This window comes from Leucoraja erinacea, chromosome 14, assembly GCF_028641065.1.
Source record: "Leucoraja erinacea ecotype New England chromosome 14, Leri_hhj_1, whole genome shotgun sequence".
NCBI lineage: Eukaryota > Metazoa > Chordata > Chondrichthyes > Rajiformes > Rajidae > Leucoraja > Leucoraja erinaceus.
In genome coordinates, this window is record NC_073390.1 from 3,388,020 (window position 1) to 3,413,052 (window position 25,033).

Below are 25,033 nucleotides of genomic sequence, written 5' to 3' on the forward strand. Positions count from 1 at the left end.
AATTGACAGGAACAAGCAGTACTTCTCTATTATGTGGTGTAGGGGTATTCAGAACATCTCAACACACGTCAGAATTTATGAAAAGGAAAGTGTTCAAGGAAACTTTGTGTGGATATAAGGAATAGAAAGAAAAGGGAGAATGAGTAAATATAGCACATGTGGATTCGCAGGTGATAGCAAAGGTTGTTACTCAAGCAGTCTCAGGGTAGGAAGTAAAAGAATTGGCATTGAGAGAACTGGTAAAAGGACAAAACTTGACGAGGAAATACGCTTGTTTTCACAATATAAAAAACAGTGCTGGAGGAATACAGCAGGTCAGGCAGCATCAGTGGAGGGAATAGATGCCAACATTTTGGTTTGGGACTCGAAAGAAGGGGTCGAATTTGAAATGTAAAATGTCCATTTCCCTCCATGAATACTGCCTGACCCGCTGAATTCCACCAGCTCTAATTTCACGTTCAAGATTCCAGCATGTGTAGTCTTGTGTTTTTGTTTTCGCAATGGCAACTCAATTGCTACAACACCTTGAAGCTCAGCTGTTTACAATCAGCAGTTATGACTAAAGTCATAAAACGTTACGGAACCAAATATGACGCTGAAAGATGGCTGGTGATATTAAATTGGGTGTGAAAGTAAACTATGACAATGATGATAAAATATGCGAATAGTTTGAACAGAAGCGGGGATGGAAGATTGGTGGCACGAGCCTATACTTTCGAGAGTTCAGGCAGAATTACTGACAAGGTAAATGCTAGAAAGTTATATCCTCTGGTGAGACAGTCTTGAATTAGTAAAATGTATTTGTTTATTTAGGGCCAAGGTGATGAGGGACGAGCTTGCTGAGGAATTCCAATTTCTAAAGAGCATTTCATGGAGCAAAGGGTGCTATTCATCTCCTGAGCCAGCCATCCTTAAAAAGTGCCAGGATTATTATATTATATGACAAGGATCCTTCAGGATGTTATTTTAAATGAATGTCATTATCGTAATTTGTTGAAATAATTTGCACTCACAGAGCTGCTAAGTTTTGTCAGAACATTTCAGTTTTCTAGTACCTGAAAAATCAGTATTTTGCTGAGGAAATCAGTATTTTTATGCGGTGCCATTTTGCGCATGGCTCTTGGTGACATAGGCAGTGACGCGGCGCCCCAGGATTTTGGGATTCTCAAAAACCTTGCGAGCCACTTATGAGATGCGCAAATGACACCCAAGTGGGACAGGCCCTTTACTTGACATCTCTTTGTATACTGCTGTTTGAACGGCCGCTTCCTGCTTTTAGCACCAGATGATGATGTAGAAGCCATTTTGGAAGCCTCCTTCCCTCCTCTCTCCCTCCTTCCTCTCTTTCCCTCCCTCCTCTCTTTCCTTCCCTCTCCCTCCCTCCCTCCCTCTCTCTCTCTCCCCCTTTTTCCTCCCTCTCTCCTTCCTTTTTTTCTCCCTCCCTCTCTTATTCCCTCCCTCCCACTCTCTCCTTCTCCCTCTCTCCCTCCCCTAACAGTCTGTGACCCATAGCGCTGTGGCTAAAGCGCATGTGTAAAGCCCATAACGCTATGTGTAAAGGCAATAGCGCTCCAGCTGGGAACGTTATTTTTAGAACCCATAGCATTGTTTGTTTAAATTCCCATACGTTAAACTGACAGTGCTGTTTAAACCCGGAGTGGGACAGGCAGATCAAAGCTTATAAAAATAATCATCCAGATCTTGAAATTTAAAATACTAGAGGTACAGTATGGGTTTTTATATCCTTGCATTTTTTAAGCAGCAAGATGAAACAGGAAGTTGGGCTGATTTAAAAAAAATCCGTATTTTACAAAGCAAATTCGTACATCCGTATTCTGATCGCATTTCTGTACAAAATACGGAAAATCCGTACTACTTGGCAGCTCTACACTCATTTACATAAAACTAAAACACCTAACAAAAGTAATGACTGGCCTGTGTTATGTGATCTGATTGTTAATCCACCACCTTCTCCCCATTTGTAAAATAACACAATTAGTAGAATTATAATTTGTCTAATTATCTTAAGCATGTATGGGACACAGCACCCTGTGTCCCTTCTTTCATTAATCAAAATTAAAAAAAAATATTTTACATTGTTTCTATTTTATAAAATTTTGTACAAAATCTAGAGGATACTGTAAAAATATTAAAACAGGAAGATGCTGGAAATACTCTAGTTGGGCAATATCTGACATTAATTTTACACATTAATTGGCTCCTCAAAATTCATAATTATTTTGTGCAAAAATGTGATTCATTTAGTAAACCTACCCATCCCTTCCTCACTCCCTCTGCAACCTAAAACTAAATTGTTTTCTCCTTCCCAGTTCTAACAAAGAGTTTTCAATGTGGAACGTTAACTGTTTCCTTCTACAGATGCTGCCTGAACTGCTGAGTATTTCCAGGATTTTTCCGTTATTATTTTAGACTTCAAACATCTTAAATGTTCAAAAAGTCTCAGATTAGTGGTACTTTGACCATGAATATATATATTCTCATGTTATTTGAATATAGACATTTTAAAATGTCACTTTTACGGAAAAAAAGCAATAAAAACAAACTTACCAAAGTGTAGCTCCATAAACCAAAGCGAAGGCAAAGTAAAAAATGACTGAACCCCACATAACAAAGTGGTTTACCCAGGTCCAGTAATATGTCTCTATTCCAAGCTTATTTTCATTTGCAGCAGGAGAAAAGTGAGAAAAAAAAAAAATAGAAGAAGGGTTACTCGGATAAAAAAAACATCAGAAGCACCAGGTAGATGGGGAAAACATAATTGGTGAACCACAGCTTAAAATAAATTCAAATGCAAGCATTAAAGCATCAGATAAATGAATTGCTGGAACTAGAAGTTACAATGTACACATCAGTCATGTCTAATGAGGATTATTCATTGACAACATTCTGAACAGATTTGGCGCTTGCACAACAAAAATAATATTTTCTATTTCTGTAGTTATAGGACCATGTTATAGGGAACACCATGTTATAGGAAACACCATGTTATAGGGAAGATATTGTCAAGCTTGAAAGGGTTCAGAGAAGATTTACGAGGATGTTGCCAGGACTAGAAGGTGTGAGCTATAGGGAGCGGTTGAGTAGGCTGGGTCTCTATTCCTTGGAGCACAGGAGGATGAGGGATGGTCTTATAGAGGAGTATAAAATCATGAGAGGAATAGATCGGGTAGAGTGTCTTGCCCATAGTAGGGGAAATGGAGGACCAGAGGACATAGGTTCAAGGTGAAGGGGAAAAGATTTAATAGGAATCTGACGGGTAACTTTTTCACAGAAAGGGTGGTGGGTGTATGGAACAAGCTGCCAGAGGAGGTAGTTGAGGCTGGGACTATCCCAACATTTAAGAAACAGTTAGACTGGTACATGGATAGGACAGGTTTGGAGGGATATGGACCAAGCGCAGGAGGTGGGACTAGTGTAGCTGGGACATTGTTGTGGGTAAGCTGTGCCGAAGGGCCTGTTTCCACACTGTATCACTCTGACTCTAGTTATGTGTACTTCATGTAACAGCAATTATTTCAGAAACTGCAAGAATTTCATGGTATTTACCGGTGCTCTCAAAACCAAGTGACAAGGTAAGAAGTACTAAGCATATTTTGCCAAGGACAAGACTGTGGACGTTGTAGGTTGATGAGTTCAAGGCCCTAGACATTGTAGGGTGAGGGCAAAGCTGTTGACATTGGATTTCAGCGAGGCATTGGATCAGGTTTTACATGTTAGGCTGCTTTGGAAGGTTAGATCACAAGGGATCCAGGGAACACTTGCTGACTAGATACAAAAAATGGCTTCATGGAAGGAAGCAGAGAGTGATGGTGGGGTGGAAAGTTGTTGTTTGGACTGAAGGGATGTGACTAGTGCTGTGCCTCAAGGATCGCTGCTGGGCCCATTGCTGTTTGAACTTATATCAATAACTTGGATAAGAATGTACGTTTGCAGATGACACTGAAATAGGAGGTATTGCAGACAGTGAGAATGATTATCACAAATGATAGAAGGATCTTGATCAGCTGGGCAATTGGGTCAAGAGATGTTTAATGGAGTTTAATGCGAATGTTAGAATTTTGGGAAGTCAAATTAAGGCAAAGGGCAGGCGGCTCAGCGGCAAAGGTCCCGTGGCAAAGGGGTGGGACCCTAGGGTGTGTTGTAGAGCAAAGAGATCCAGGAGCACAAGCACATCGTTCCCTGAGAGCGGCGTCACAGGTAGAGTGGTAAAGAATGCTTTTGGTACAGTAGTCTTCATTGGTCAGATTATTGAGTAGTAAAGTTTGGACCGAATGTACCAGTTGTATAGGAAGGATGCCATTAACCTGGAAAGAATGCAGAGAAGATTCGAGAGAATATTGCCAGGACTCATGGGCTTGAACTATAGCGAGATGTTGGCCAGGCTAAGACTTTTCGACTTTAGAGATAATAGTTATAATGCAAAAGGTCCCCGTTAAAGACAGGGCGGCACAGTTGCGCAGCGATAGAGTTGCTGCCATAGTGCCAGAGACCAGAGTTTAAGGTTCAAGGTCACTTTATTGTCACGTACCAATTAAGGTACAGTGAAATTTGTGTTAATTCCTGACTATGGGTGCTGTCTGTACAGAGTTTGTATGTTCTCCCTGTGACCGCGTGGGTTTTCTCTGGGTGCTCCGGTTTGCCCCAAAGAATACAAGTTTATAGGTTAATGGTAAAAAGAATTGTACATTTTCCTAGGATTGAAGGACCTGTTTCCATGCTGTATCCCTAAAGTCTAAAGGACTTTATTCCTTGGAAAGTAGTAGGCACAGAGGTTCTTATAGAGGTGTATAACATCATGAGGGGAATAGAAAGAAGCTAGTAGAGGAGAAAAAGCACATTAGTAGTATCAATTAATAAATGAGATCAATGTTTAGGCTTCATTTCAGCATTTTATACCTACCTTTAAGGTAACAGTTATAAACATAACCGTGAAGACTAGAAAGCCAAATGTCCAATTTCCAAACATCTAAAATGTAGTTAAAAAAATAAATCAACCCATATCCTTCTAAAAGAATGCATATTATTGCTGAAATAAATGATTAACTGATGCAGATCACTTTTGCTGAAGCAAAAAAAAAAAAAATCCCCTTTATAAATGTTATATAATATTAAACATATTTAAGGCAAATGGACCGAGTATTTACTTGGTTGCATCCTGGTTCCCATCAAATATTCAACTAACAAACTGCAAGTTTATTTTTGTGAGCAATTATTAATGAATAATGCCCATGCAATTTTGCACATGATAACTAATTCCACAATGAAATTGAAAAAAAAATCACTTTAATATTTATTCCAAGGGTTGAACAGTAAATAATGAGTCAGCAGCATTAGATTATACAATTATGATTGTATTGCACTCTAGACAAAAAAACTCTATTGTGCATTTAAACATTTATGCAGAAATGTTCACACAATGTCCCATCTCAAGTAAAAGGTCTTGCATTAACGAGCAAATGATCCAGTTAGATAATTTCAAATAAAAGCATACAAAGTCTCCAGGCTTCTTTAACTTCAAATATAAAGTTGAAATGTTGCAATTAAATGGAAACCATAATTTTGGAGAAAGAGATAATGCACGATAACTTCAAGACTATTGAATGTTACTTATGATAATGTTCGGAGATATGAATTATCTTGCATTGATTACAAACTGCTTAGAGTAATATCATGTTATTTTGTATGAAAGGCAGGCAAGTTCACACTATTCATGTAATGCAAACAAATTGAGATGCCATTGGCTCTATACCTTATCTAAAATCATAAAATTAATATGGTATTATCAAAGATAGAGCATGGGATGTGGTTGTGTAAATTACTGGAGATAGAGATAAAAAATATGGATATTCTGGCAGTCAGAGTTGGGAAATGGAGACATGGATAGGCCTTGACGGATGCTGGGCAACAGGTATGTGGATTGGTATGTGTCTGGACATGAGGAGCAGGAACATAAACAGGCATATGACTACAGTTGTGGAACAGTAATGTGGATAGGCCTGAGGCTGGTGCTGGGGAGCAGGAATGTGATTTGATGTATTGCCAGAACAGATCAGCAAGAGCACAGGTAGGCCAGTAGTAAGGCCAGAGTCGAGTTGGTGTAGCAGGCCAGCTACCTGCTATTCCTCTTCACCAGCTCCAGTGCCACACTTATCCATGCCCCGACCACTGGCTCCAGCCGCACAGCTAACCAGAAAATAGTATGCGGCCAGAGATTCAGAATGTGATTCAGTTTGTGGCCGCAAACAGTGACCGGGAATGGACATTTATTTATGCTCCTCACAATTTAACAAATGAAGGTGGCAAATTTTATAAGATTGAAACGTAATTTAAAAATAAAGACAGGCAAGAATCAAACCGTTTGTCCTACCTGGCCATTTCCCATCATAGATGTATTTTCTCCCCTCAGAAGATAAGCACCAAAGAAAAATATAAAGGCATGACAAAATCCTAGCAGAGTCCAATACAGAAATCTTTTGAGAGACAAAATCTCATTTTTGCTAATCTCCCTGTGAAAATACAAAATAGTACTCATGCAAAATATATCATACAACATATCATCAAGACCATTTTTAATTTGTAGAGCCTATTCATAGTTTATTCACATTATGGCCTTAAATATACAAATAGGCCAATGTTTGCTGAAAATAATAAATAAAAAGGCAACAGTCAATAGTGTATAAAAATTCAAAGTCACAAGAAAGACATATAGAAAGGGTGAATTACTAATATCAAAGACCCACACCACCCTAGCCACGTTCTCATCTGCTACTACCATCGGGAATGTGGTACAGGAGCCTGAACACAGTGACTTCCAGGTTGAAGAACTGCATCTTCCCAGCAACCATCAAGCTCTTGAGTTCTGCACAACATTAATCACCTCAGCAGCTATGACCTACTATAGATTTTGTTTTTATTGCATAGTGGGAACGATGTTTAACTTATTGTAGGTTTTGCACTAACAGGCCTATGAAGCTGCGGCAAGTATTTTTATTTTTATTTATATGTAAAGATACAGCATTGAAACAGGCCCCTCGCACCTACTCACAATACCTAGTTTTAAAGTGAAACAATATAAAGCTTTGTAGTAATTCAGCTGACTGAATTAGTCTGAAGAAAGGTCCTGATGTCACTCACCCGTGTTCTCCAGATATCCTGACCAGCTGAATTACTCCAGCAATTTGTGAATTTTTGGAGGGTGAAGAGGGGCTCAATGGTGCACCTTGCGAGTCAGGAATAGGGTCAGAAGCCGGGGCTCTAAACAGTCAGGGAGACGGTGCGAGCGGGGATGGGTTGGCAGGTCCGTCCACTATATCCGACATTAAAATTAGGATTATTGTCTTTGCAAAACAGTTAGGAGAGAAGATCGAGAGCAAAGTTGATACTTTCATGACCGGAAAGAGCACTTGCCACTCGCAATGCCCCCTGTGGCCGCTCAGGGAACTTCAAATGAGCTCTCGTAATTTTGTCTGGACTATACTCAGAGAGTGGTAGCAGTGTGGAATGAGCTTCCAGTGGAAGTGGTGGCAGCAGGTTCGTTGGTATCATTTAAAAATAAATTGGATAGGCATATGGATGAGAAGAGAATGGAGGGTTATGGTATGAGTGCAGGCAGGTGGGACTAAGGGAAAAAAGTTGTTCGGCACGGACTTGTAGGGCCGAGATGGCCTGTTTCTGTGCTGTAATTGTTATATGGTTATATGGTTATAGGGGTGGGCGGATCATCAGTTGCTGGGAGGGGGAAAAAAAAAATCGGTGTTCAACCTGTACTAACTTCCACCCTAACTTCAAATGTACTTGGACTATCTGATGCCTCTCTTCCCCTTCTCAATTTCTGTACCTCCATTGTAGCGGACAGATTATCGACTGAAGTTTACTACAAACCCGCTGACTCCCAGTTACCTTGACTACACCTCCTCTCACGGTGTCATTTGCAAGGATGCCATCCCTTATTCTCAATTTCTCGCCCGCGTCTCCTCCGAGTCCCCAAGGTCTGTTCTCATTCCCTCTCCACCCAAACAAATTAAGGATAGTGTTTAAGAGGGAACTGCAGATGCTGGAGAATCGAAGGTTACACAAAAAAGCTGGAGAAACTCAGCGGGTGTACACAAAAAAGCTGGAGAAACTCAGCGGGTGTACACAAAAAAGCTGGAGAAACGGCCAAATTAAGGATAGTGTTCTGCTGGTCCTGAGTTTTCATCCTGCTAACTGCTGCACCCAACACAATATACTCCTGACATTTCTGCCGCCTTCAACGTAATCCCACCACCAGATATTTCTTCCCATCCCACCCTTTCCGCAGAGACTACTCCTTCTGCAAATCCTTGGTTCGTAATAGTTAGGAAGGCACTTTGCATATAATACTCTAATAGCAGCTGCAGTGTTGGTTGCCAAATTTCAAAAAGGATGTGGAGGGTGTAGAAGTTTACCAGAGCGCTGACTGGATTAAATAGGTTAGACACATTTGGATTGTTTCCTCTGGAGTGTTGGAGGTTGAGGGAAGACCTGATGGAAGTATATAAAATTATGAGAGACATAGATAGGTTGAACAGTCAGAATCTTTTTTATCTACCCCTTCCCCCCCCCCCCCCCCCCCCCCCCCCACCCCACTATCAGGGTGGAAAAGTCAAAGACAATAGGGGTAGCTTTAAGGTCAGAGAGGGAAAGTGTAAAGGAGATGCGTGGGACAAATGTTATTACACAGAGAGTGGTAGCTACCTGGAATGTGCTGTCAGGGATGGTGGTGGAAGCATACAATTTAACGTGCAAGAGCCTTTAGATAGGCACATGGACATCTGGGGAATGGAGGGATATGGAGGCAGAGGAGGTTAGTTTAGATTATTTGGCACAGACATTATGGACTTTGGATCGATTCCAGTGCTGTATTGTTCCATGTTCAAGCCCAGCATGTTCAATCTCAATTGCTGCTTAACCTTGTTGGCACCAGGAAAATATTAAGTGCTTCTGCTGTTCAAGTTTGAATTAAATAAAATTCATGCATACTTCTACTTTTATTTTACACTTTATAAACCATTTAAAAAAATGCGGTATTGTATTATATAGATACTGAAGGAAAAAAAATGCTCTATGAAATGCGTAACTCAGGCTTGAATGATAAACTAGATCTCACAAACATGCTTATTCTTGACCAGATGTTAGCACCATCACTTTGTAGCAGAGTGTAAAATCCATACAATTCAAATATTTTTCAGTCCCACAATTCAAATAAAAATCAACCATTTATCACATGGAAACTAAAGACATGTAAAATCAAATTCAACCTACTTGTACAATGCTGGTTTACTATGTAATGTCCGAGGGTGCACATCTTGTTCAAACAAACTGTACATGAGGATGGGTAAGGAAGTGAAGCAAATGTTGTATAACGTCAGAAAAGCACCATCATACAATGTCTGTAAGAAAAATATTAACGTGGTACTTTTTAAGTTTAAATTCTCTCTTCACCCATTAGATATGCACTTCCACATCTGTAAATCCTTCATGCACTTTTCTGATTATATGAATGTCAGTCATGTGTAAAATAAATCATCTGTGTTTTAAAGGTGATACATCTGCATTGATTTTCATTACCCTGTGCAAATGACAGTAACTTCACGATCTGAAGGTGGAAATTTAAGTTGCTATCAGACATTTGCGGTAATAGAAACAATAGACTTTGCAACATTTGATACTTCAGAATTCATTGTGGGGAAAAAACCTCAGCTAATGACTCACTTTCATCCTGTATTTATTTCATGGCTTCAGCATCCGTAACATTCAGCATCCGCATGTCCTGACCTTTTCAATTCCTCCACTTTCTTTCCCTCCCTCTCCAAACCCCCATAGCACAATAATTTAAGGTCGGTATTTCAATTCTGACTTTGTGTTGTCTCACTTTATTTCACTCAATACATAATAACGCTGCCTTCACTCATCCACTTCCTAAATTTGTCTTCACATCTTTCACTAAAGTTGCTGCTTTAAATTCTTCTTTATGACTAAGCAATCAACCTCATAATTCCGTGGCTCAGTGTCAAACTATGTCCACAAAGGTGCATCTAAGAAATTTAAAAAAACTATTAAAATCAAAGACTATTGAGTCAAGTGTTTCTCTCAAACTATGCTGCCTGATTTAGAGGATCTTCAGCATTTTCTGCGTTTATTTTCCATGTCAAGTATTGATCCTTTGTCATTGATTTATAAATATAGGATGATGTTGTGACAACATACATGCCAAAATTGAGTTAGATAGAGCTCTAGGGACTAGTGGAATCAAGGAATATGGGGAGAAGGCAGGCACGGGTTATTGATTGAGGGACGATCAGCCATGATCGCAATGAATGGCGGTGCTGGCTCGAAGAGCCGAATGGCCTCCTCCTGCACCTATTTTCTATATTTCTATCCTAAACAATGGTTGTTTTAGGAAATAGGACAATTAATGGGGGTTTGTACAATGATCCCAAAATAACCAAAGACTGGCATTGTTAAATAGTATTCTTTAAAAAGATATTCAAATCAGATTTAGAAATGAGGAAAATTAGATAGTTGCTCTAGCAAAAATGAACTGATTTTAAATTCGGATGGGATAGGGTATCGAAAGAGTCAAAAGAAAAATTTGCGTTATTGTTAAATTCCACTAAATTATTAGATGATACACTTAGAATGAACATATTTTTTGGTTTCAATCTAAAATATCTTTGCTACGGATTATCTTTGCTGCCATTGACCTCATAACATTGTGGAATGGCTAGAAACAGTTTCTCTGTACCTACACTTTTTATCCCCACCACAAGCAAGAGAACAACCTTTATTCAATTCATCTTATCCTTATGGTTTCCCCACCTGAATTTGACCTGTTTATTTGGATAATTTTCATGTCTTCCATTATGACATTGGGCTGGCTGAACTCGTTCATTGCCACGAGAAATACAAGCTAGATATCTCCCCTCATCAAGTCTTTAATATTCCCTTTTTTGACGTCCTCTAAAAAAGAATGATTTACTTTGTTCTCTAAAGACCTTTTTTTAAAAACTCACGTCCAATTTATTTTTACATATTTCCTGATATTCTAATATTCTACCATAAATCTTAACATCGATTGCCTTTTCTTTCAATACGACATCATCCTTCAGTTAACCGTGGATGGATCATCCTTGTAGTCCTTATTTCTCAATGATACAAATCTTTGTTGAGAATATATTTATGAAATATCTCCACAAACGCTTGCCATTATTTGGCGATTGTTTTAGCTTTCATTCCATTTCACCACTTAATTTTTGTCAATTTTGTCTTTACTGCTTATGGATTATAAAGTGTGTGTTTCAGACCCTAGATTCTCACTGTCAAACAGAATATGAAATTTGATCATATGATTACTCTTTCTCAGAGTATTCTTTACTACTACTAGAACCTTGGCTCAATACATATGATAAAAACGTTTGGTTCTACAACATATCATTGTAACAAACTATGCACCCCAAAATTTATCTACAAGACTATTTGTTTGTCCAATCTATTTGAAGATTAATATCACCCATGTGTGTTCTGGTACTATTTTTGTACCTCATGATTAATTTTTAATTCATATTCTATTTTTTAAGCAAACATCTGCTACATCTCATTAGTTAGGTCCAAGGTTCCCACCTGCTTGAAAATAACAGATTAAGGGGGTATGCGATCTCGCTCGATCTCAATTCTGCACTGGACCACATGGCCAATAAGAACATGTATCTTAGCCTGTTGTTCATCGGCTACAGTTTGGCAATCAACACCATAAAAACTTGTTATCAAACACAGGGAACTGTGTCTCGGTCATCCCAATGCCACTGGATACACACCACGGCAGGCCACAATCAGTACGGACTGGCAACAACAGTTCCTCCTCGATAATAATCCGCCATGGGGCACCTCATGTCTGTGTGTTCAGTTCCCTGCCCTACTCACTCGAAACACAATACCGTCTATACCTAACTGTATAGCTAGACACCGCTAAAACACCCTCTTTAAATTCGCCAATGATACCACCATTTGATCACCAGGGGCGCCGGGGAGATGGCTGCCCAGCCGGCAGTCTGTTCGTATTTTTTTTCTTTTTGTTATATTTTAGTTTGTTAAAAGTTTTGTTTTAATGTTCTTGGGTTTGTTTTATGTGGGGGGAGGGGGGAGAGGATCAGGGGATACTTTTTTTTCAGGTTCTTACCTTTGGGAGATGTGATCAATTTTTGGATCACATTCTCCGGGCTCTGCGGAGGCCTCCTCGGACTATCGTGAGCCCCACCGCGGGGCATGGACTTAACATCGGAGCTGATCCCTTGCCTGGGATCACTCCCACCGCGGAATCACTATCAAGGGCTTGCAGTCTCAGGTGAGGCTAGTCGGGAGCTCCAACGTCGTGGAAGGTTCGACCAGCCCCGTCGCGAGGTTCGATCGCCCGGCGCGGGGGAGCCGGCATCCCCCCGATGCGGGAGCTTGATCGCCTCGACCCAGAGGGCCCGAACGCCACCGGCTACGGGAGTCAAGATCGTTCCCGCCACCGGGGGCTCGAGGCCCACGACCGAGGAAGAACAAAAGGAAGAGGAACTTTATTTCGCCTTCCATCACACTGAGGAATGTGTAGGAGTCACTGTGGTGGATGTTTTATGTTAAAATGTGTTTTTGAGTGATCTGTGCTTTTAATTGTATGACTGACCTGGCCAATTAAATTCCTCATATGTTGCAAAACATACTTGGCGAATAAAGTGTGATTCTGATTCTGATTGTAGGATGAATAAGAGTAATGATGTCAGAATAGGAGGGAGATTGAAAGTCTGATTGAATGGCACCAGAACAACAACCTTGCTCTCAACGTCAGCAAGACCAAGGAGCTGATTATTGACTTTACAAGGGAAGAGCCGATGATCTACAATCTGTCTTAAACGATAGGTTGGCAGTGGTGAGAATTGATGGCATCAAGTTCATGGTATAGAGATACAGCGTGGAAACAGGCTCTTTGGTCCACCAAGTCCGTGCTGACCCGTACACTTGTTCTATCTTACACACTAGGGGCAATTTACAGAAGCCAATTAACCTACAAACTTGTACATCTCTGGAATGTGGGAGGAAACTGGAGAAACCCCATGTGGTCACAGGAAGAACGTTTAAATTCTGTACAGACAGCACCCATGGCTGGGATCGAACCTGGGTCTCTGACATTGTGAGTCAGCAACTCTATTGCAGCTCCACTGTGGTGCCCCGCACACATTTCTAAAGATCTGGCTCCTGTACATTGTTGCAATCACAAACAAAGCACATCAACGCCTCTACCTCCTTAGAAGAGCGAGGAGATTTGGTATGTCACTGAATAATCTCATGGATACTAACATGGATAAGCGATGTTTTGAGTTGTTCCTTGTGTGGGAAGGAGCTGCAGATGCTGGTTTAAACCGAAGATAGTCACAAAAAGCTGGAGTAACTCAGCTGAATCTGAAGAAGGGTCTTGACTCGAAATGTCACCTCTTCCTTCTCTCCAGAGATGCTGTCTGACATGTTGAGTTACTCCAGCTTTTTGAGTCTATCTTTAGTGAGCCACCATGTCTTTGTGATTTGTCACAGATCTTTTCTGCTTTGCAGAAGACTGTGAGACATCCATCACAACAGAGCGAAGGACACAAGACAAAGTCGGAGCTGAAACTCCTGAAGCAGATTCCGGATAACGCAGATGCCACAGTTGTCCTCATTGGTACGTTTCCCCTGTCCGAAAGGAGAAACTGCAAACGCAATGCTTTCAATGTTTTTTTTTAAGTTCATAAGTTGCAGGAGCAGAATTAGGCCATTTGGCCCATCAAGTAGTGGTAGAGCTACTGCCTTACAGCGCCAGAGACCCAGGTTCGATCCTGACCAAGGGTGCTGTCTGTATGGAGTTTGTACGTTCTCCCCATGACCGTGTGTGTTTTCTCCAAGATCTTCCGTTTCCTCCCACACACCAAAGACGTAAAGGTTTGCAGGCTAATTGGCTTGGTATAAATGTAAAATTGTCCCTAGTGCATGTAGATAGTGTTAATGTGTAGGGATCGCTAGTCTTTGCGAACTCGGTGGGCAAAAGGGCCTGTATCCACGCTGTATCTCTAAACTAAACTAAAGTGTCTGGTCAAAAGCATATCGTCTGGATGCTTTACGCCCTCGTTTGGCAACTCGAACGTCCAGGAAAAATGAAATTACAGAGGGGTAGATACTGCCCATTCCATCACTGGTACTGACTTCCCCACCATTGAAGGGATCTAGAGGAGGCATTGCCTCAAAAAGGCAGCCAGTATCCCATACCATCCTAGCCATGCTCTTATTTCACTACCTACTATCAGGAAAAAGGTATTGGATTCTGAAAACTGTGACCAGCAGAATCAGTTCAATAATAATTTCTTCCCAACAACCATCAAGCTCTCGAACACAACGCAACACTAATTTCAACCATGAATTACGGGTTGTGTTTGGTTGCATTAAAGACTTTGGTTTTGTTTTGACTGGTATTGGGATTATTAATTTATTGATTTATTTTTGCTTATCATATATTATGCATGTGTATTGTTTTTACAGGCCTGCTATGCTGCTGCAAATAAGAACTTCATTGTTCTGTTGTTGATACATGTGGCAATTAAACACTCCTGACTATTCCCTTGTTATTTCTTATTTCCAAGAAAACTTAATTCTACACTTTGATCGTCAAAATATTTTTTTCACTGCTGTACAGAGTTCTCTCTTTATTAAAATAGCTACTCCAACACCTTATATTTTTCCTTCTCAAATATCAAGTACCTCAAAAAATTCAGTTCCTTTTCTTGGACAACTTGGTCAGTCATTTCTGTAATGATTATACCATTATTTTTTTTATTGATGTTATAAATTCATCCATCATCTTACGAATTTTCTGAACATTCGTAGAGTTGGTAACATTTTTTTTAATTTTCCATATTCTGAGCAGCACTTCATCAGTGACCTACACACCATTGTCCAGTTTGCCTTTCTCAACTAAAGACCTTATCACATCCTTGGTCCTAAGATGGACTAAAGAACTGAAGTGCCATAGCAAGTTGAGAGTGACAGTCATTGTCACCAAGGATGCATTTGATGGATTGAAGCATCAAAAATCCCAAGTAAAACTAAAGTCAATGGCTATCAAAGGGACCATACTCTCATTTAAGTTTAATAATTGCTTCTCCTTCAAAGTTTGTCCATTCATTAGTGACAGTAAAGAGGTAGATAACATGCAGAAAAGAATAATAGATTCTGAAGTTCATTAACTAGTAAGAATTGCAAGGCTTACCTGTTGTGAAAACATACAGAAGAACTGGTATATGAACTGAGGTGTGATAAAACAGACATTCTGAAAAAAGAGTATAATAGTATCATGAAGCTTTCAAAACAATGCACTATTCAGTACAAACAACGGTAAAATGATTGCAAAAATCCACAAATCTAAACATTTACTTTGTGAGGACTATGAATTAGCTGACCTATTGGAAATGTTTTTACTTCCTTGTTGAGATTGCTTAGTTCCTATGTACAGTGCTAAATAAATATTTCAAGATTTAGTTCCGAGGCTCTGCCTAGTTTGCTTTCATTATTTCAACCAGCAGCAGGTGCATTACAAAAAAATCCTCACATTTAAAAAAAAAAAAATTCAGACTGCAATTCTTTGGCTGCTAATGTTAAAGAGATCCAATGGACAAGAACAAATTAAACTTAATCAGTAAATAACAAAAAGTTGGTGGAACTCAGCTGGTCAGACAGCACCTGTGGAGGGAAGAGAAAGATGATGCTTTGGGGTCCAGATGCGAAATGCTGTCAGTTCATTCTCTCCACAAATGCTGTCTGACCTGCTGAATTACTTCAGTGTTTGTCTTTTTGCTCAAGATTTCAGCATCTGCAGTTTCTTGTGTCAACATTTAAACTTAGTCTGAATGTTTTTACTCTCGAAGAGAGCTATTAGCATCTAGATTTGGTGAATAACAGGTAGCAGATAACTAGTAATGCAGACTTGACAGGATTAATGAGAAGTGGTTGGAACGAGATTATCAATTATTATAAATTAAGGCTAATGCTTTGGAGTCAAACAAAATTGATAAAATAGTAAACTGAGAATATCCAAACATACCTTATAAAAAAAGTACTGTACAAGATGTGCTATTCTAACATAATAGAAGTGACCATGGACAAAAAGCAATTTAGTGATGAAGCAGAATCTCGCTATTGCATAATCACTGTTTCTCACTGCTTGCCTTCCTTCTTTACCCATAATTCCTGTGAAAATAAAATGTTAAGACAGCTTTTAAAGATTTTACATTTTACATTTTCTGAAATCTTTGATCTTCTATGACATTTACATTATAAACAAAAAACAAACAAAATACAGATTGAACACCTATTTTCCAGTAACTAATGGTCTGCCCACCCCTATAATGCAGACTAAAGGACAAGAGATTAGTTGAAATGTGTAGGAAGAAATTGCAGATGCTTTAAATTGGTTTAAATTGAAGATAGATACAAAATGCTGGAGTAACTCAGCGGGTCAGGCAGCATTTCTGGAGAGAAGGAATGGGTGATGTTTCGGGTCGAGACCCTTCTTCAGACTGAAGAAGGATCTCGATCCATTCCCTTTCTTCAGAGATGCTGCCCATCCCGCTGAGTTACTTCAGCATTTTATGTCTATCAGAGATCAGTTGAAATTCCCTGAATTGTCACGGGTGACATTGCGAGTGGCGGGCACTCTTTCTGGCCCTCTGTTGAGAAATAAAGCCCCTGTCCCACTTAGGAGATATTTTCGGCGACTACAGGCGACTAGGCTGTCGCCATATGGTCACGGATTGATGCCTGTATGGTCGTGAGTATTCTCCTCAAGTCGCCTAATGAGTCGTAACCTTTTTCTGGTCGCCGCTGGATTTTGAAATGTTCCAAACTTTTCGGTGACTGTGGGCTTGACGTAACTTGTCTTCTCTTGTCGTAGGTGCCGTCGTAGGCTGTCGCCAGGATGATGCAGGTTATCGCCAGGTGCTGACTTCGGTGAATTCCTTTGGTGACTACCTACATCAACATACGTCAACCGGCGACAGGTACCGGCGATTGAATTGTCGCCGACAGTATCATTGCATGTTGCGGGTGGACTTTGGTTGACTTCGGTTGTTGTGGATTGTCGCCTGTGTGGTTGTAGGTGGCCATCCTAATGGGCCGCCGGTTGTCGGCAGCTTGCTGTAGCTTGACACCGACTAGGTGGTAGCTTGTCGTAGACATTGTTGTAGTGGGGTCCAGTCGCTGCTTGGTAGAGAATGGATCGCGACCTGCTACGATTGTGACAGTTGCTGGCAGTCGCCAAAAAAAAATCGCCTATGTGGGACAGGCCCTTAATACTCTCAATCTTCCCTCCTGTTTTACAAAGTCAATACAATAAACCCTAATTTTAACAACTCCCTTATAACAGATGTCAGATATAACTGACTGAATTAGTCTGAGGAAGGGTTCCGATGTCACCTATCTGTGTTATCCAGTGATCCTGACCCACTGAATTACTCCAGCACTTTTTGTCTTTTCAGAGGGTGAAGGGCTCGTCAGTGCACCTTGCGAATAAGGAATGGGGTTGGAAGCCTGAAAATGTGTGTCAACCTGTAATACAATACCCAGGGCTCTAAACATAGAAAATATGTGCAGGAGTAGGTCATTTTGCCCTTCGAGCTAGCACCGCCATTCAATATGATCATGGCTGATCATCCAAAATCAGTACCCCGTTCCATCTTTATCCCCATATCCCTTGATTCCCTTAGCCCTGAGAGCTAAATTTAACTCTCTCTTGAAAACATCCAGTGAATTAGGAGATTGCAGTGGCTGACACGATGCAAGTCCATGATGGCTAAAAGCTCAGACATTAGTGCAGTCTAAGGGTGGGTGGCAAAGGCAAAGATGGAACATAATTCAGAGTGACAAGAGCAGGTTATGTGAAGGAATATACTATTGGCCAAACTATTCATAGTCCTGAGTCCACGCCAATGAGAATACCAAATACTCAGGAAGTGTCGCACTGTCTCACATAATTGGGCATCGAGTTAAAGAGATATACAGCATGGAAAATAGTCCTTTGGCCCACCTTGTCCATTCCGACCAAGTTGGCAACTGGGCTAATCCCAGTTTGGCCCATAGCCATCTGCATTTGGCCCATAGCCCTCTAAACCTTTCCTATCCATATACAATGCCCTCCATAATGTTTGGGAAAAATAACCATCATTTATTTATTTGCCTCTGTACTCCACAATTTGAGATTTGTAATAGAGAAAATCACATGTGGTTAAAGTGCACATTGTCAGATTTTAATGAAGGCTATTTTTATGCATTTTGGTTTCAGCATGTAGAAATTAGAGCTGTGTTTATGCATAGTCCCCCCATTTCAGGGCACCATAATGTTTGGACACAGCAATGTCATGTAAATGAAAGTAGTCATGTTTAGTATTTTCTGAAATATAGTGTAGTTTGAAAAAGGGTTTCGACCTGAAATGTTGCCCATTTCCTTCGCTCCATAGATGGTGCCTCACCCGCTGAGTTTCTCCAGCATTTTTGTCTACCTTCAATTTTCCAGCATCTGCAGTTCCTTCTTAAACCAATGTTTAGTATTTTGTTGCATATCCTTTGCTTGCAATGACTGCTTGAAGTCTGTGATTCATGGACATCACCAGTTGCAGGGTGTCTTCTCTTGTGATGCTCTGCCAGGCCTGTATTGCAGCCATCTTTAGCTTATGTTTGTTTTGGGGGCTAGTCCCCTTCAGTTTTCTCTTCAGCAGATAAAAGGCATGCTCAATTGGGTTCAGATTGGGTGATTGACTTGGCCACTCAAGAAATTACCATTTTTTAGCTTTGTACCTGTTCAAATGTCCTTTGAAAAATGATTGACAAATACCTCAATGCGTTTCCCTAAAATCCAGATTTGACTTGCTTAATTTGGAAATGCTCACACCTTGGTTAGAATTAAGTTATGATACAAGCCCGATTATTGGCCACAGAGTTTAATGCACATTTTTATATTTAGGGTTAATTATATAATTACTGACCGTGATATCAATTATCAGGATGCCTTAAAGCATAAATGGTTTTTATCAAGTATTCACAAGGAAAAAATAATTAAACTGATTAAAAAATGACCTCATTACTTTGTTGACAAATGAATGAGAAGGAAACACAATCATATATAAATAAATATTGCAGTTTAATTTATCTAGAGACACTTGGATGGTATTAGCATTGTTCTGTTACAGTTCACCCACACTGAAACTCCTTTTCCCATTCCCAGACTGAAACTCCTCTTCAAATTCCCATCCTGAAACCCCTCTTCCCATATTGGCCTGGGCCTCCTTCAATGTCAGAGTGCTGCCACACGGAAATTGGAGGAACAGCACCTCACCTTCCACTTAGTTTACGAACCAATGATATGAATACTGAAGTCTCCAATTTGAGGACCAACCCCCCCCCCCCCTCTATCTACCCTGTGCCCACCTACTTTACCCCCCCCCCCCCCCCCCCCTCACCTACATTCCTTCCTCTAGCTTTACAATATTCAAATCTTCATTCCTGTTGACACACCTTTAATCTCCGGCCTTTCTTCAACCATCTACCGATCAAAAATCCCCCTCACCTGTATCTACCTATTAGTTTGTCCTTGTCCTTCCAGCTTTCTCCCCCCTCCTCCGTATAATTGGTCTGATGAAGGGTCCCAACCTGAAACATCACCTATCCTTGTTCTCCAGAGATGCTGCCGGACCCACTGAGTTACTCCAGCACATCTTTGTAAAGCAGCATCTGCAGTTGCTAGTTTCTACATTTCACTTACTACCCATTTTTTTTTTGGAGTTCTATCAATTTAGTCCGAACCACTGATGTAATATTGAAAGAGCAATAAGAAGAAAATGGCAACACTGTTCACATACCTATACCAATATTTGCTTCCAGTATCATGCTGACATCATTTGCACCATCGCCAATTGCCAAGGTAATTGGTTTGTTTGGCAATAACTTCAAAAGTCTGACTACCTGAAAATATAAAAACGTAAGTGGTACAATTTTATGACTCAAGACACAAATGTTAATGTATAATGAGATTCATAATTGTAAAATGTCACGGTTGATTAAAACATCCAATGCTAGAAATGTACTCATTTTCAACTCACTCAGAGGATGCTTCAACTTATGCTGGTGCTTCAATGTATATTGACAGATTATTTTATTTTTGGAGTTGCTGTCTTTCAGATGTGACGTGAAGCATAACTTTCTGTTAGGAGGTCCACATCTATAGTCCAATCTACTTCCAACAGCTATTCACAAGAACCATTTTAATTTAACTGTCCATAACCATACATGGACATTTAAAGCCACAATTAAAAAGTTTTATTCAGTTCCTCCTAGCTGCTTCCTTACCTACTCTTCTCCATTCCGTAGGGGGAAATGTTGCTGCTGGGATCATTATATATATATCGTGCTTCTTTCTATCTCGTCATTGATCTCACTGACTCCTGTGCTCTTATTAAAAGCATTTGTGCCTTTGCTGGTGAGGTGGTAATGCGTATATTTGAATGGACCAATCAATGAGATAGTGAGGAAGGTTGTTTAAGGCTATAGCAGGATACCTATTACATGCCAGGTTTTGCTCCACGTCCCCCCACTCTTTTCCATCATTCACACTTTGTCTATTTTCTCCACAGATGCTACCTGACCCGCTGAGCTCCTCCAGCTCTTTGTTTTCTGTTCCAATAAATGCAAGTAGGTAGTCAAGCAGGATAGGAGTGTGTCTCCCAGTGCGATCGAAGCGGGGTCTCTGGCTCTGTGAGGCAGCAGCACTGCCGCAACGACCATTCTCTGCATAAAAGACTTGCCTCGCACATTTCCTTTCCTCCTCTGATCTTAAAGCTCCACTGTTCACTGGGGAAAAAAGGTTCTGGCTATAAACCTTTATTCGGTTCCCCCTCAGCCGCCAACACTCCAGAGAAAACAATCCGAGTTTGTCCAACCACTCTTTATAGTTAATACCCTCTAATCCAGACAGCATTCTGGTAAACTTCGTCTGCACCCTTTCAAGCCCTCCACGCTCTTCCTGTAATGGGGTGACCAGAACTGCACACAATAATTCAAATGCTGCCTAACCAAAGTTTTATAAACCTGCAACATGACTTCATGACTCTTACACCCGATGCCCTGACCAATGAAGGCAAGCATCCCATACGTCTTCTCAACCATTCAATCCACGCGTATTGTTACTTTCAGGGATCTATGGAGTTGGTCCCCAAGACCCCTCTGTATATCAGTGCTGATAAAATGTCCTGCCATTAATTGTATTCTTTTCCCCTTACAAAAAGGGCGGTACAGTGATACGGCGATGGAGCCTCACAAAGTCAGAGACTGCGTTCGATCCCGACCTCGAGTACTGTCTGTGTTTTGTTTGCACGTTCTCCCTGTGACCATGTGGGATTCCTTTGGGTGCTCCGATTTCCTCCCACATCCCAAAGACGGTCTGGTTTGTATATTAATTGGCCTCTGCAAATTGCACCTAGTGTGTTGTGGGATAACAAACTTGAACGGGTGATGAATGGTCAGCGTAGATTCGGTGGGCCGATGGACCTGTTTCCATACCCCATGTCTAATCTAAAACTAACCTAATTCAACCTCCCAAAGTGCAACACGGACTGCAACTCCACCATTTTTTGTGTCGCTGCAAATTTACTATCCAAAGCATCTTCATTTTTGTCCAAGTTGTTCCTATATATCACAGACATCAGAGATCCCAACACATATCCCTGCAGAAAATCACAGGTCACAGATCTCCAGCTAGAAGTACACCCTTAGGGTGGTACGGTGGCATAGTGGTAGAGCTATTACCTTACAGCGCCAGAGGCCTGGGTTTGACCCTGGCTACGGGTGTTGTCTGTACGGAGTTTGTACCTTCCCCGTCACCTGCGTGGGTTTTCACCAAGAACTTTGATTTCCTCCCACACTCCAAAGACGTACAGGTTTGTAGGTTAATTGGCTTGGTATCAATATAAAATTGTCTCTAGTGTGTGCAGGGTGGTGTTGATGTGCTGGGATCGCTGGTCGGCGGGGACTCGGTGGGCCGAAGGGTTAGTTTCCGCGCTGTCTCTCTAAACTAAACTTCAACCACTGCGCTGGGTCTTCTTTAGGTAAGTCATTTTGAATCCAAACTACCAAGTCACTGTGGATCGCAAGCATTTTAATCTTCTGAATCTGCTTACCATGAGGAAATTTGTCAAATTCTTTACTGAAGTCCAAATAATTTACTACCCATCCTCCATCAATCACCTTCATCATTTCCTCAAAAAATCAATTCCGTTAGTAAGACATGACCTGCCACTAACAATGTCATGCTGACTGTCTCCAAATAACTGATTTCTCTTCCAAATGTGGGTAAATCCTATCCCTAAGAATCCTCTACTGTGGCTTGCCTACCAACAAACTGAGGTTTACTAGCCTTTAACCTCCTGGATTATCTGTATTTCCCTTAAAGTTTAGTTTAGATATACAATATGGAAACAGGCTTTTCGTCCCACCGAGTCTGTCCAGGCCTGCAATCACCCATATACTAGTTCTTTCCTACACATTAGGGACAATTTACAGAAGCTAATTAACCTACAAACCGAGTCTTTGGGATGTGGGAGGAAACTGGAGCACCAGAGGAAACCCACAGGGAGAATGTACAAACTCGGTACAGACAACACTCAAGTAAGGAACGAACTCCCAGATCACTGGGGCTACAAGGCAGCAACTCTACCGCTGCGTCACTGTGCTACCCAGGAAATAACATTGGCTTTGCTCCAGTTCTCCAGGACCTTGGTGACTAGGGAGCATACAAAGGTCTTCGCCAAACCCCAGAATCCCTCGTCTTTCTCAATAACGTGGGTAAGATCCCAGCAGGGCCTGGGGACTTGTGCACCTTTATAGTTTTCAAGAGACTCAGCGCCTTCTTCTTCTTGATCACAAACTGCCCTAAATTGGATTTTGTTTTGCTTGATCAAATCTGGGCAAATCAGTACCCAGGAATATTGCAGACAAATCTGTTTACTGCATTGACAATGATTTTGAGACGTTAGCAAAGAACAGATCCTATATTACATTGTTCCACAGTGCTATACTTCTGCATCCTGATATTATGTTGTCTGAGAAGGCTATATCTTATTTATACACAACTGAAGCATAATTATCAGTTCTCAACTAATAGTAATCAGTGGAAATCTGCCAACGGGTGAAGGCTAATTTTGTTTCTTATATACAGTCAGAGTATACAGTCTGGAACCAAGCCCCTTGGCCCAACTAATCCTGGCCATGTAACTTGCCTAACCAAGCTATTTCAATTTGCCTCTGCCTGGACTACATCCTTGCATACCTTTCTTATCCACATATCTATCCAAATACATTTTAAATATCATAATTGTATCTGTTTCTACCGCTTACCCTGAATACTTGTTCCATATATGCACTAGCTTCTGAGTGAAAAAGTTGCCCCTCAAATACCTTCTAAATGTTTCCCATCTATCTTTTAAAATCCCCTACCCCATGGAAAAGACCATGGTTTTTCATATTATCTTGTAACCTCATCATTTCAAATAATTCCATTAGATCACCCTTCAACCTCCTACACTCTAGGAAAAAAAAGTCCTAGCCTATCACCAGGAATTGTTATGCTAGCATCCCAGTTAAGATTAAGGACCAAATCTAAACATTCTGATTCTGAACTGGACAAACATATTTCCACCACTGAATTATCAAGAAAGTTAAATTTAAATCCTATTCTAATCAATTAACATTTTCATAAGCAAAATATAATGGAATTCAAGAATAAGTAAGTCGTTCAGTGTTAAATTAAATTGGCAATGCATTTTGATCAAATTATGTTACTCATTAAATATCTTACAAGTTGAAGTTTTAAACTAATTACAATTGGGAGTAATGAACTTACTTTTGCTTTTTGCAGTGGTGCCATTCGACAACATAACACAGCAGTGCAACTTTTGCTAATTTCCATGAACAATCCTTCATGTTTCCTGAGTGCATGTGTAAGGCTAGTTCCATCTACAACCAAACCATGTTGAGCCACGTGATCCCGTTTTATTCTGCAATGATAAATCATTTGTGAAACTTCCAAGGTTCATCTTTTTCAATTTGCTTCAGAAACACTCTTGTACATTTAAACTGCCCGCAGTATCTCCCCCACCATCTTTCTTACCACCAACTGACAGCTTACCCGATATCCAGTTCTGAATAAGTGTTTCAGTTTAGTTTATTGTCACGTGTACCAAGGTACAGTGAAAAGCTTTTGTTCCATGCTAACCAGTCAGCGGAAAGACAATGCATGATTACAATCGAGCCATTCACAGAGTGCAGAATCATGATATGGGAATAAAGTTTAGCCCAAGATAAAGACAGTAAAGTCTGATTAAAGATAGTCCGAAGGTCACCGATACGGTAGATTGTGATTCATGTCTCCTCCTTAAACCTATCAATCTCCGCTTTAAAACGTTAAGACTTGCCTCCACAGCCATCTGTCACAATGAATTCCCAGATTCAGCACCCACTAGCATAAGAAATTCCACCTCATCTCCATTCTAAAGGATATCCTTTTATTCTGAGCATGTGCACACTATCACAGCCTCAGTTTGGGAACAGTTCCATCCAAGACCACTAAAAATTGTAGAGTTGTGGACATAGTCCAGACCAGCACACAAACCCCCCTCATTTCCATCGGCTCCATCTATACTTTAGCTCCTCATACATTAACCCAATCATCCCTAGGATCATTCTTGTAAATCTCCTCTGGACCATCTCCACACCAGCACATCCTTCCTCCAAAATGGGGCCCAAAACTGCTCATAATTCCAAATGAGGATTGACCAGCACCTTATAAAGACTCAGCTTTACATCCTTGCTTTTATATTGTAGTCCCCTGGAAATGAATGCTAATATTGCATTTGCCTTCCATACTTACGCAACAAGCTTTTCACTTTAC

At 40.6% G+C, this 25,033-nt stretch overlaps 1 protein-coding gene across 3 annotated transcripts in view; it reads right to left on the minus strand.

The window, feature by feature from the left end:
* atp11b (ATPase phospholipid transporting 11B (putative)) overlaps positions 1–25,033 on the minus strand; it is a 174,951-nt gene that overhangs the window by 42,151 nt on the left and 107,767 nt on the right. For all 3 annotated transcript variants that reach the window (XM_055645390.1, XM_055645388.1, XM_055645389.1), the window contains exons 20-27: positions 23,987–24,140; positions 19,953–20,055; positions 16,145–16,290; positions 15,314–15,373; positions 9,304–9,431; positions 6,389–6,527; positions 4,922–4,987; positions 2,569–2,672 (exon numbers count right to left, since the gene is read on the minus strand). In XM_055645390.1, the coding sequence (XP_055501365.1) occupies positions 2,569–2,672; positions 4,922–4,987; positions 6,389–6,527; positions 9,304–9,431; positions 15,314–15,373; positions 16,145–16,290; positions 19,953–20,055; positions 23,987–24,140 (900 nt within the window). The remainder of the gene's footprint in view (positions 1–2,568; positions 2,673–4,921; positions 4,988–6,388; positions 6,528–9,303; positions 9,432–15,313; positions 15,374–16,144; positions 16,291–19,952; positions 20,056–23,986; positions 24,141–25,033) is intronic.